The sequence below is a fragment of the Corvus brachyrhynchos genome, unplaced genomic scaffold, assembly GCF_000691975.1.
Source record: "Corvus brachyrhynchos isolate BGI_N302 unplaced genomic scaffold, ASM69197v1 scaffold1133, whole genome shotgun sequence".
In the NCBI taxonomy this organism is placed as follows: domain Eukaryota; kingdom Metazoa; phylum Chordata; class Aves; order Passeriformes; family Corvidae; genus Corvus; species Corvus brachyrhynchos.
In genome coordinates, this window is record NW_008237271.1 from 196,118 (window position 1) to 209,117 (window position 13,000).

The 13,000-nt window shown below is 36.0% G+C and overlaps 1 protein-coding gene across 1 annotated transcript in view; it reads left to right on the plus strand.

Annotated features, from left to right (window-relative positions):
- Positions 1-12,743, plus strand: part of LOC103613112 (mucin-2) — a gene marked incomplete at its 3' end in the record, with an annotated part of 24,866 nt that extends 12,123 nt beyond the window's left edge. Inside the window, exons 15-30 of the mRNA XM_017730575.1 lie at positions 1-17; positions 681-936; positions 1,792-1,844; positions 2,103-2,212; positions 2,615-2,766; positions 3,199-3,337; positions 3,880-3,990; positions 4,296-4,475; positions 5,427-5,666; positions 6,591-6,747; positions 7,884-8,012; positions 9,798-9,948; positions 10,687-10,730; positions 11,299-11,514; positions 11,859-11,888; positions 12,249-12,743. The exon at positions 1-17 is cut by the window's left edge and continues 113 nt beyond it. Coding sequence (XP_017586064.1) covers positions 1-17; positions 681-936; positions 1,792-1,844; positions 2,103-2,212; positions 2,615-2,766; positions 3,199-3,337; positions 3,880-3,990; positions 4,296-4,475; positions 5,427-5,666; positions 6,591-6,747; positions 7,884-8,012; positions 9,798-9,948; positions 10,687-10,730; positions 11,299-11,514; positions 11,859-11,888; positions 12,249-12,743 — 2,480 coding nt within the window. The remainder of the gene's footprint in view (positions 18-680; positions 937-1,791; positions 1,845-2,102; positions 2,213-2,614; positions 2,767-3,198; positions 3,338-3,879; positions 3,991-4,295; positions 4,476-5,426; positions 5,667-6,590; positions 6,748-7,883; positions 8,013-9,797; positions 9,949-10,686; positions 10,731-11,298; positions 11,515-11,858; positions 11,889-12,248) is intronic.
- Between the last annotated feature and the right edge of the window lie 257 nt (positions 12,744-13,000).

The window sequence follows — 13,000 nt, forward strand, 5'->3', positions numbered from 1 at the left end:
AAGAGTGTCTGCAGTAAGTAGTGGATCAGTAATCCCTGTGGAAAAAATTAACCATGAGAAAGCAGGCTCTCTCTGGATTTGGTTGTCAGTGATCTCAATGTTATGGGATTTGGAGTACCTTAGAAATGTCTAATGGACCTAAAAGAGACAATGCTTATAATGTTTATTAATTCATGTTATATTCTTCAGATATAATTTGACCATGACAAACTTAAAAGTAGAAGGCAATATTTTTAACTTTCACCTTCTTTCCTCAGTTTAGCTAATATCATTCCATTTACTAATGGAATCCCAGCCATCAAGGCTTTTACCATTCATTTGTTTATCAATGTCTTTGTTTCTCATTATTCTTGCTTTTCATCAACAGTTCAGTATGTTTGAGACTAGGAGTTTATTGTCTTGTGCTCTCTATCTGATTATCAGTATGTGAAACAAGTAGGGGTATGAAAGTAGAAACTATTAGTAGCAGTTAAAAATAAGTCTTCAACTTAAAGTTGAACTTAAAGGTAAAGTTAGGTCAGTGTTACTTGTGACTTCTGATATTTTTGTACTTTAATCAGACCTAAGGGAATGTTTTTATCCTTACATTTGGCACAGCCAAAGAAATCAAAATGGAAATGTCAAGGCCAAATTGTCCATCCTGCATCCCTTATTTATCAGTTTGGGTTTTTTCCCTCCAGGTAGCGAAGCATCTTCTTGCCCAGGAAATCAAGTCTTCCTTTACAATCTTACAAAGTGCCAGCAAACCTGTCGTTCCCTTGCTGATGGCGAAAAGTATTGCTTGCAAGACTTTGCTCCTGTGGATGGCTGTGGCTGCCCACCCAATACATACTTGGATAACCAGGATGAGTGTGTGCCCATCTCCCAGTGCCCATGTTATTACAAGGGATCATACCTGGAACCTGGCCAGTATTTCACAAAAGATGGAGAACGCTGGTATGTTTTATTTTGGCTTTTTGTTTCTGGGGAAAAAGCCCTTAAAAAAATTGCTTATTAGGTGTAAGGTGCTTAGCTTTTTTTGTACTTTAATAAGTATTTGTAATGCATTTCACAACATCTCCGTGCTGAGCAAAGCATAATCCTGTTGCAATGCAATTTATCAAAAAAAAAGGCTTGCTTTGGAGGTGTGAGTACTGGCCTTCACAGATAAATATTATTCTGAAGCTTCACTGTTAATAAGGCTTTGTTAAACAGAAGGGTGAAAGGAAGATAAAAGGCCAGCTAGACATCCTGTTTCCTTTTCTAGTGGACACAGATTGTTTGTGTTTTCCACTGGAGGAAGGTCCCCTTGATATATATTTACTGTGTCATAGGCTTTATGAAAACAACATTCATGATTCTGTTATATTTTGCCATAAACAGTGAAATGCCTTCTCTCATCCAGCAGAAGAAGCATATAAGTCAACAAATTTGCAGCATATGAGTTGAATAGGCATGAAAATACACTGTGTATCCAAATGGAGGCTTTGACTTAAATTATCATTATTTGTTTCATTATTATCTATTTCCTGAGTTGTCATAAAACATAGTATTAAGGATTTATAGAATAGCTGTCATTCCTTAAAACATAACCTTTTCTGTGTGTTATGCCTAAAATCTTGCTACACTTTTTCTCCAACGAAAAATTCATGAGTGTGATTCAATAGAATTGACCTTGAAATTTCAGTAGAAATTATGCAGGACATCTTTGATAAATACTCTCAAATTTATATAAACAAATCATTAGACTTAAATTGCAGATATTGAGCTTGCTTTTTTTTTTTTTAATTTCTACTTACTTCACTTTTCTAGTGTTTGCCGAAATGCAAAGATCCAGTGCACTTCAGTGAAAATAAGAATGAGAAGTAAGTGACATTCTATAAACAAAACTAGAATAAAACCCATAACCAACCTCTCAACCCAAACCTACTTCCCTTTTGAATTTTCCACTTACTTATTTTGTGTGGATTTTTTCAGTAGCACATTTTCACTTTGTTCTCTCTTCACTGAGCCTATTTTTTTCATAAGGATAGACTGAGATTTCTCTCTCAGAAACTACCACCTTGCACTCACATTTCTTTTACCTTTTCTTGATTGATCTAAAGCAACAATGTACCTTTCAGGTGAAAAAGAATGTTCTTCTAACAAGACATACTTTGACTGCAATGCATCCTCAAAGTGGACTTCACAAACACCTGTACAACTTAGCTGTCATACTCCTCAAATTGATCATGTATGTATTCAGCTTCTCTTTGTGTCATGCTTTCTTTATTCTGTTTTCTTTATATGACATGGTGCTACACAGCAAATACAGTTGTAACTAACAGTTTATTTCTCTTTGGTTTAAGCTACCCTTTTTTTCCCCTCAATGATACTAATCTGTTGCCATTTTCATTATGATTCCCCTTATGGTTTCCCTCTCCTCTTTCCTTTTACTGTGTCTTCAGTAGAGTCATAATTTCCAAGTGAAAAAGAAAAGAAAAATATTAGAAACCTATTAAAAAAGAGCCTTATAAAACTAATCAATATTAGGCTGTGTGGTTGCAAATGCAGTTTTTAAAGAGTGCTTGTGAAGAAGTGGAATTAAGATGCAGTGCTTTATCCTAAGGTAACCATTTCTCCTTATATTCCTTAGTTCCAGACAGAGTGTGTCTCAGGCTGTGTGTGTCCTCAAGGTCTATTTGATGATGGCAGAGGAGGCTGTGTTGAACAAAAGGACTGCCCATGCAGTCATAATAATGACTGGTATTCTTCTGGAGAGAAGATAAAAGTGGACTGCAACACCTGGTGAGTTATAATTTTATATTATCTTCTAGAATATATTCCATGCAGCATATTAATAGTTCCTGTCTAGGGTTATGTACTACAGTGGCTGCAAAAACTGGAAGTAGCATAAATTTTTAGGAATACTTATTGCTATCTGAGAAAATACGGATTCTGCTGAAAATATGGGGGTAGTAGTTACCTCTGTTTTCAGTGGGCACCTCTTGTTGGGAAAACTCACTCATTTTTTAAACACAAATACTATCAGATCTAAAGATTGTAGCTGAACGGAGTAAAAACATTACAGGCTTAAAAACAGGATAAACAATTGAAGTTGAGGCTTGGATATTTTGCACATTATCACATGATATCATATTATATTGGTTTGTTATGCAGTTTTTCAAGCTGCACACTCTTGATGAAATCCAAAAATTCAACTTTTCTGCTCTTTTCTAGTACCTGCCAGAAAGGGACTTGGAAATGCACTGATAACGTGTGCTATGGGACTTGTATGATATATGGAAGTGGCCATTACAACACTTTCGATGGGAAATTCTATGACTTTGATGGGAGCTGTGAATATGTGGCTACTCAGGTAATGCTCATCAGGAGGGATGAAATGGAATTTGATTGCCTTGAAAATCTACTTTCCTCTTTGGTTTTGTCGTTCCTTATTGCCTGCCATCACTGTTCCTGAGGTGTTCACACATTCTGCCAGGATAAGTTGTGTGATAAATTTTCAGTGCAGGCAAGCTGTGGCTTTTTTTTTTTCAGATATAGATATCATAAATTATATGCAACAGAACTATGTTATAGTGAGAGCTAACTATCATTTGTGAAATAAATCCAAATTCTAAGCCTAGAAACTTCAAACATATTTAAAGATATGTTCCTCATTTTGTTTTATTGTCCCACTCTTTTTCCCAGGCTGAGACTGTATTTACTGTTTATATGTGTGAATAGAAGTATGTGTATATGACTCTGTAAAAATATATTTATGTAGGGTCTCACATTTGAAGAAGCAGTAACTATTTATACATTGTGAAGATTTAAATTATTGCAATTATTATGAGATTTAACTAAAATGAAATATTCTACCTAATTTTGTCATGTTCCTTTTTTTCTCTTTTTCAATAGGACTTTTGTGGTGACAAAAATTCCAGCGGCTCATTCAGTATCATCACAGAGAATGTCCCTTGTGGAACTACAGGAGTCACCTGCTCAAAGGCTATCAAAATGTTCCTAGGGGTGAGTAATGATAGTCAGTACATTTCAGTAATCAAGTATTACCAAAAAAATAATGCTCCAAAGTCACTCCCCTAAAAGCACCTGTAACAAACATCAGAGGCCCTATCAAATTATTCTGTAAAGCTGTAGGTTCTCAGGTGATGAAAGCTCTCTCAAACAGAAGTGCTACACCACTCTCTGCCATCTTGGAAGTTGTCCCAGAGTTTGAGCTATTGGTTTCAGAATGAGTTGCATTGTTACAAGTGTCTAATATTTTGTCTCATCATAGAAGTTAGTGTTACAATACTTCCCTTTTTATCTTTCAGAAAACTGAACTGAAATTGGAGAACAAAGACTACAAAGAAATTCAGCGAGATGTTGGTGATGATGTACAGTATTGGAACAGGACAGTCGGCCTGTACCTGGTGATTGAGGCTAGCAATGGTGTGATGCTGATCTGGGACAAGAAGACTACTGTTTTCATCAAGCTGAGCCCTGATTACAAAGTTAGTGCCTGTCTGTCTTTTTCTGAAGTAGTATTATGAATAGACAAGGAAACATAAATGTTCTTTTATTCTGACTCCATGTCTAATTCCTATATCCTCTGTGCACTGATGATTAACTTGCATTATTACTATCACAGCTTGCAGAAGTGCTTCTGGGGTTTCTTGCAGTCTATCATAATGCATTGCACAGAATGCATAGGATGTTATTGCAATAGAGATAAACATCTCAGGCACTCTTGGGTTTGTGAGTATTGATAGTCAATCATCCAGAGTAATTTAGGAAATAGGGACTGACCGCATATGTGCTTGGAAACCCCCATGCAATCTCAGCCCTCTGTTAAAACCAAACTCCCTATGCAATGTATGGCCATGGTACTGCTTGAGGCATTGTACAAACAGTGACATACCATTTTGTGAGGGGACTGGTGGACCTTAAATAACACTACCAAAAATTCACTGTTGAGGGCAGATTGATACATTTTCTTTCAAGAAAAATGGGTCCCTGACATTTCTTTTCTGTGAATGAAGAAACGGTGCTCATTATGTTAAAAACTTTTAATAAAAAAAGCTTTGAGCAAAAATGAATTACCTCAGGCTTATATTAATAGGTGAGTTATGATAAATTGAGAAGAATGGAGAATTAATTGAATCTTCTCAGCTGTAAGAGGCTTGGGCACCCTTTAATGTTTTAAGTTAGATATGATGACAGAGATATGGAAATACACTAGATATAATTGACTTCAGGGAGGGAAGATATGGCAGCTGAATAGTTTTCTGAAGATGGAGAAATAAAGATTTATTTTCTGTACAAGTGATTTGACAGTAAAGAGGAAAGTCATCATTTACACAGACAGTCATTTGTCATTTTTCATGTCAATGTTTTGCTCTTACTTTACCAGAGCCTGTTTCTCACTTCCATGGTATATTTAAAAACTCAATTTTATTTTCCAGGGCAAAGTGTGTGGTCTGTGTGGCAACTTTGATGACAAGGCAAACAATGACTTTACAACAAGGAGTGGACTGCAGGAGTCTAATCCTCTGGATTTTGGAAATTCCTGGAAACAGTCTCCCATGTGCCCAGATGTCACGGAAGAGATTAAGCCCTGTGATCTGAAACCACACCGGAAGTCCTGGGCAGAGAAAGAATGCAGCATCATCCAGAGCGAAGTCTTCAAAATTTGTCACTCCAAGGTTTGTAGAAGACAGTAGGTGATGGGACAGCACAATGAATTTCTGGTAATATAAGTACTTAATCATCAGACCCATCTCCTGATGGAAATTCATACTAAACTTGAAAGGTGGCTGTTGAAGAGGCTACTACTTCTTGTAACATTCAACCCGTGAAAGGATCTTTTTGGAGACCACTGACATCACATAGTTTAGACAGACAGCTGCTGGTACTGTGCCTCCAAATTGCCGCAGCAAACACTGTGACAGCCCACAGCTTCCAGAGTACAGCACACAGAGAGCACTCCTCTTCATTTCTCGTCTCTTTTCTGAAGTACAGTAATATTAACAACAGTTCTTTCTTAACTCATGGTGGAAAAGTCACAAACAAGTATTAATTTAATTTATTATATGTTTCCATGTGGTTTACTTCAGCAGCAAAAATCCAGTCTAAGTTTCTCCTCTTGCAGTCTCAAACAAAACAAAAAAAAAAAAGCTTTTTTTAATATGTCATTGGATAAACTCCAAAAACTGACAGGCACAAAATTATATGCTTCCTATTTGCTATGAATGTAGTCTTTCTAACATTGTTCACCATTTGGTTGGCAGAGCTTACTGAAAGATAAGATTTCACTGGCATCAATTCAACTTGGTTTTGAGAGCACTAAAATGGAACTCTGTTAGAAAATGTGGGCACTGCCAAGGACTCTAACTTTTTTTTTCAGTCATAACAACTTTTGAAGGAGCTGTATTATTTTAAGTCTATTATTCCCTAAAATATATTGAGCAGCTTCAAGCCTGCAAATGTTTGTTTGTGATTTGGTAACTCTTAGACACTCTTAGGCTCATTCCTGCCCAGCTTAATTCCCATATATCAAGAGCCCTCAAATGTATTAGTTTGAAAACTAATTTGGAGATGAACTGAGGCATCACTTCTTCCCCTGACAGGTGAACCCACTTCCTTTCTATGAAGCTTGTGTTCATGATGCCTGCTCTTGTGACAGCGGTGGAGATTGCGAGTGCTTCTGCTCTGCAGTTGCTGCATATGCCCAGGAGTGTATCAAGGCTGAGGCCTGTGTTTTCTGGAGAACTCCTGATATCTGCCGTGAGTAACAGATAAACACAACTGTACCTTTCTAGCTGCTGTCAGAAAGCCAGTCAAATAAATCATTAGTAGAGTCACTGCAAGGTCATGCTGGCTACTCAGTGAAATCTATTTTCTCAGCATATCAGGGAGAAAACAGGGCTAGTAAATTTGTATATTTCAGTTGTCTTTTATTCAGCCTGGCTCTTCTCTTCTCTTCTCTTTTCTCTTCTCTTCTCTTTTCTCTTCTCTTCTCTTTTCTCTTCTCTTCTCCTTTCTCTTCTCTTCTCTTCTCTTCTCTTCTCTTCTCTTCTCTTCTCTTCTCTTCTCTTCCTCTGCTATCTTTCTTCTCTCTCAGTTCTTCAAATTATTCAGAGTTTGATTTTAGCAAAAAGTATATAACCCTCCTGTGCTGTAGCACTGAACCTAATCAGTGTTGTGTATGTTAAGTAGTGTCTATTAGTGGTGCTAATACTCATACCAGTACGTCATAAATTAATGTAAATAACATTTAAATTAATATTGCCCAAAATTTGCTCAAGTCAAAATTTTGAGATTCTAAGTAGCAGAAATTAATAATTTTTTAATTTTAAAAATTCAGTCAGATTCAGAATTTGGACTAATTTGAGTTTTTAAGTGTAAGAAGCCAGTGGAAAAAAATTTTAAGTTTCATTCATCTCTGATATATTAGTTACAAAAGCTCCTTCCTCTCTCTGTAACTGTCTAAGCTGAATTTAAGTTGTATTCGTAATGTCTCATATGCTTCCTCTTGGACTCTCAGCTTATGTGATACAGCAAGATGGAACTATTTTGTATAAAATGGAAAAATATTTAGGAGTTTGCTAGTAGCTATGGAAGAAAAATACTCTCAGAAATATACCCTTAATTTTAAGCCAAAATAATTTTTTAAAATTTTTTTCTTTATGATTTGAAGCATTTTTACTCAGTGGCTGGAATATTTAGAATGAAAATTTTGGGCAACAGTGTTTTGATGTATCGTAAGTTTAAGCAGAGTAGGCAAAAGTCCAGGTCTTGTACCTCCAGAGAAATTTGGCTGGCTTAACTTGTAGACTCATGTAGCTTGTACCTTTAAAGGCCTGCTCAGAACTGCATTCTGGCAACCTTGTTTTTAACCAGCTTCTCTCTTTTCTCATCAGCGATATTCTGTGACTACTACAACCCTCGCAATGAGTGTGACTGGCACTATGAGCCTTGTGGCAGTAATATCACAACCTGCAGGATGATCAATAATGTCAGCACCAACTTTACAATACCATTACTGGAAGGTAATAAATTCCTTGCCATTTTATATTGTGCTTTGTATAACTTTGTTCAGGTATCTTTTAATAATTATGGACTAGTCAGTGAATTTGATGAGATGTTCCTAAATCCGATGTGTTGAATTTGCCTCCAGTCTTACATAAAGGTTTCCTATAATGTAATTTATTATTTATTAACGTCAATGGGTGATAGTTACATAAAACTAGGTCTCTGCTTGGATAATATCCCAAAACATGCAATATAATTACATCATGGTTATTTTGAATCCCATGCTAAAGTGTTTCAAAAGGAAAATCTTTGATATGGCAAAGAAGCAAGTCACTGATAGTTGGGGGTTTTTAAAGTTATCATTTTTTATGCATCAGATCATCTTGCCTTTACTAGATTAATGTGCAACATTCACGTACCTGGAAGATAAATATCTTTCATAGCAGACATACTGATGCTGCTATAGATCAGATTCTTAATGGAGATTCTATTTCATTTGTAGATGCGAAATTAGTAGGTGACAGTCCTTGTGGTTGATAATGGAACAGGAATTTCACATGAAAGGGACTGCAATGATCCAAGAATCTGAAAGACTTTACAAGTATTTTCTGGCTTACCACATGGTAAAGCTGGAGAAAAAAGCCATATTTTCAGCCATATAGCCTTTTTGGTCTGGACTGGAAGCACTTATCTCCAGTTTAGGGGTTGGCAAGAAATGCCTTGAGTTTGACTTTGCTTTGAACTTCTGGTAAAAAAATTAAAAGAAAAAACTCAAACAAACAGAAACTCAAGAGAAACAAAACAAAACAAAACACCACCAAAAACCCCTACTAAAAAATCAACAAAAATCCCGAACCAAAATATTTTTTAAAAACCCAATAAACCTCTGTGTTTTAAAATAAATTGCCTTATATTATTAGAAAGGCTTGGGAAGTGTCAAAAGGCAGATTATTGTATATCCAATTGTCTTTCTGAATTATTTTTGTTTAATTTCAATAGAAATACAGAGCACACCTATTTTTGTGAGGACATCTTAAGTACAGTCTGGTAGTATAAAGTGACTTTTAAGTACCAGTTAATTACGTGGTGCTTCAGTTTAAAGGCTATTTAGAACTCCAGTACAGTATAAACAGGACTTCATGTCATTAATAATTGGACTTAATAGGAGTTTATTTGGAGGAAGGAGATATAATAGTAATAACAGAATAATATTTTTAAGTGTATTTACATGAGAAGTGGAATGAGAATTGACAGTCGATTAATCCCTTGCAGTGAAGTTTGGATCACTGCCCGAGGGTAAGGAAAAGCACAGATAAATTATTTGTTTGAGATAGAGATACTTGGTGTATATAAGGTATATAAACAAGGTCTAATGTTCCAAGAAATGTAGTGAAAAACGTTTGTTAGTGAATCTGCTTCCATATTCCTCATGAAAGTTTTCTTGATATAGTGATCTGTACAAGAATTGGGGTGTTTCTTTGTCTTAAAATTACTAGCTGCCCATGGAAAGGAGTATAAATTAGGGATTTCTCCAAGGTATTGAACTAAGAAAAAAAAACATCACTAGTTTTCATAAAAAAACCTCTTACTTAATCCTCCTCACCCCAGTATTATCAATGAGAACTGTTTAAGTCTTTTGGAAAGACTAATTGTCCACAGATTGATTTGAGTGGGAAGTTTTAGATTTCTTTCACTATGCTTGATTCAGTGAGAATAATTTACCTTCAGAAGGTAACATATCACTGAGTTAACTTTTTATACTTTTTCTTCATCCTGTATTCTGTTCTACCTGTCATCAATAGGTTGCTACCCCAGATGCCCTATGGACAAGCCTATTTATAATGAAGAGACAAAGGAATGTGTGACTGAAGATGAATGTGGGTGTTACATTGAAGGTGGAATCCATATACCCCCTGGGCAAGAAGTACCCACAAAAGAGAACTGTACAATATGGTATATAAAAATTACTTGCATTAATTCAGGAAATAATTTGTGTATGCTGAGCCCCTCGTTTATTTTACTGGGCCTCAGATGCAACTTCAGCTGAAGAGCTGGTATATTCTTGCATTTCATAATTTTCCAAACCCATAATAATCCAGATTTCAGGTTGGTAGTGTTATTACAATAAGTGTATTAGCAAATTCACTAATTATACCTGTCAACTGTCATAAATTATATAATGGCATGAAACCTGGATTAACTTCTAAAACAACCTGTAGATTCTCACGACTCTTTGGGAAGAGAGGGGCTACTCTGCCTTGCATTCTCACTTAGAACTGGGACTTCAGAATCACTGTAATCTGAAATACTCTTGCCCCGAAAGAGATAGTTGAGCCCCAACTGTTCATGCTTAGAGTATTAGCAATGATAGCACTTATACCTCTGGCTCCACATGGTGACCAGAGAATAATCTGATCTAGCTGTAAGTTCACTCTGCAAAACAGTTGTTACTGCAGTATTGCAACTTGGCAACACAAAGTGTTTCATGGCAGTTTTAAGATGTTGTACTAAAAGTAGTGACTTAGTTTAAAAGAAAAATGGTGGGTAATACTAGAAAATATGCCCAGAAAACTATCCAGTAGTGTGAATGAAGATCAGATGATAAATATCTATGTTTCTGTGCTCTTGACTCTGCTAACTGGTGTCATAAAACATCAGCAACATTCTAATTTTTGAAAATTTTTCTTTTAGTATCTGTGTCCCCTCAGGATCCATAGAGTGTAAACCACTCCCAGGTAAATAACGTTTGGGTTTTTCTGGAAACAAAAAGAAAAAAATGCATAGAGCTGCTATGTCTGACTCTACAATAGACTTAGTATTGATTTAGAATAATTCTTTCCTGTGCTAGTGGAAGTTGTGACTGAAGAAAATTCGGCAGCACTTTTGTTGAACCTTGCTGTTAGTACTTCTGGCTCAACCTTTTTCTCATGTCCCTTCATTCTTTCTCCCCATGTCCCATATCCAAACGAATGGATTTTGCTACAAGAGGTTGCACTTCCTGAACATGTAGTTATTATATAAAAAGTGTCAGATAGTAAATTGCAATTATTATTTTTCTCAGAACATTTTAAAACCTACTTTCTAAGTCTGTACCACCAGGCATTTTATGCAGGACTTGATTAAATATGTTCTAACATTGCTTTAAATCTAAAGATAAATTAGCACAATATAGTAGATCTAAGTTCCAGGTACATCTCTGAAAAACATGCATGACTCATGTAAATGCTCTCTTGTCCATAAATATTTTGCCTCTGCCTCTTACATGGTAGTAGAAAAATTGCACAGTAAAGCTCTTTCTTGCAGGGTGTCCTTGTGTCATCAATGGAACGAGTTATGAAGTGGGTGCTATTGTGGGACAAGTACAGGATGGCGACATGTGTATAACGTACATTTGTGCAGAAAATGGTTCTGTAGTTCCTGGTGATGTCTATCCTTGTCCAACATCTTCACCTACAACCATTTCAACCTCCTTCCCTTCCAGTACTCTTACCACCACCACCACCATCACCACCACCACAGGTAAATCATTAATACAGATGTGATCTAAAAATTGCTTTCTTTAAGGAAAGTATTTTAAATACAGAATGTACAATCATATGGGATTATAGTTGACACAGATAGAGCAATATTTATGGATTGTTTTATCACACCACACTAAGAAAGGCTTTTAGCATTTTGAGTTGATTTATTTCTTATGAAAGAAATTTTAAATATAAATGTACAGGGTGCCTTCCTATTTCTGAAAAACCATGCTAGCTTTTCAATATCCTAATGGGATAGTAGAAGTATTGTCAAGAGTGTCAGAAAAAAATATACTATTTTATTTCTTTTGAAATTATAATCTCTTTTTTTTTCTATTTCAGTTACCACTACAAGCCATCCAGAAACTACAAGTAAGTTATAAATACAAACCAAAGTTGTTAAAAATGTCAAATGAATATTTAAAGAAGAGTAAATTAAAGACAATTACTACAAAAAAACATATTTTAAACAAAAATGAATAGTTTTTTATAATTTCAAAAGTGTCATTAGTATAGAGAGAAGGACCTTTAAAGGCTTCCACTTGGTGATTTTACTTTGATGCAAAACTTCCAGTATGAAGACCTGGTAATACAGAACTGATTTTAGAACTCTTTTCTTTGGAAAGATGACAAATTGCAATGCACTTCTCTAGTCCTGAATGGAAGAAAATAAAAAATGGATCTTCTCAGGATGTTCTCTGTAAACTCTGAAATCTCTGTCTTTTCTTGCAGCTCCATGTTTTGGACTAATCTGTGATTGGACTGAGTGGTTTGATGTTAGTAAACCTGAAGAAGGTGGTGGTGACTATGAAACATATGATGAAATAAGAAACCATGGAAACAAAATATGTACAGCTCCTGAACAAATAGAATGCAGGGCTAAGGATAAACCTGATGTGAGCTTAGATGACCTTGGTCAGAAAGTAGAGTGTAATGTTACATATGGATTAATCTGTAAAAATGATGAGCAAGATGTTACTATGTGGCAGCTTTGCTATAATTATGAAATCAGAGTAAACTGTTGTGAGTGGCAGGAAATTCCTTGTGGGCCTACAATTACACCTACTATACCACACACTCCAGCTTCAACCACCACCAAGACAACAGTACCCACCACCACTACAACCAGGACTTCAACAGAAATTACCACCCCGCCTGTACACATCCATTCCACAACAAGTGAGCATACACCATCGGTTCCCTCTCCAGTAACTTCAACATCTACAGGTATTTAACAGAAAAATACTCTGTCATCTTACTTTGTGATTGGAGAAATAAAGTGCTGGCTACTAAAGGCAGGTCACAGGCATAGAAAACGTTGATCTGGAAGGAAGTCTTACTTAGGAGGATTTGGAGTTTTAAGTTTCTGCTGGAGACAATACTCCCAGAAGGACCTGCTGTGTGAGAAAAGAGAGGCCATGCTTCAAACTCCTGTTGCTAGAGGCATTTTCGGGGCAGGGCTGTGCAGGCTTCCTTCTTCAGGC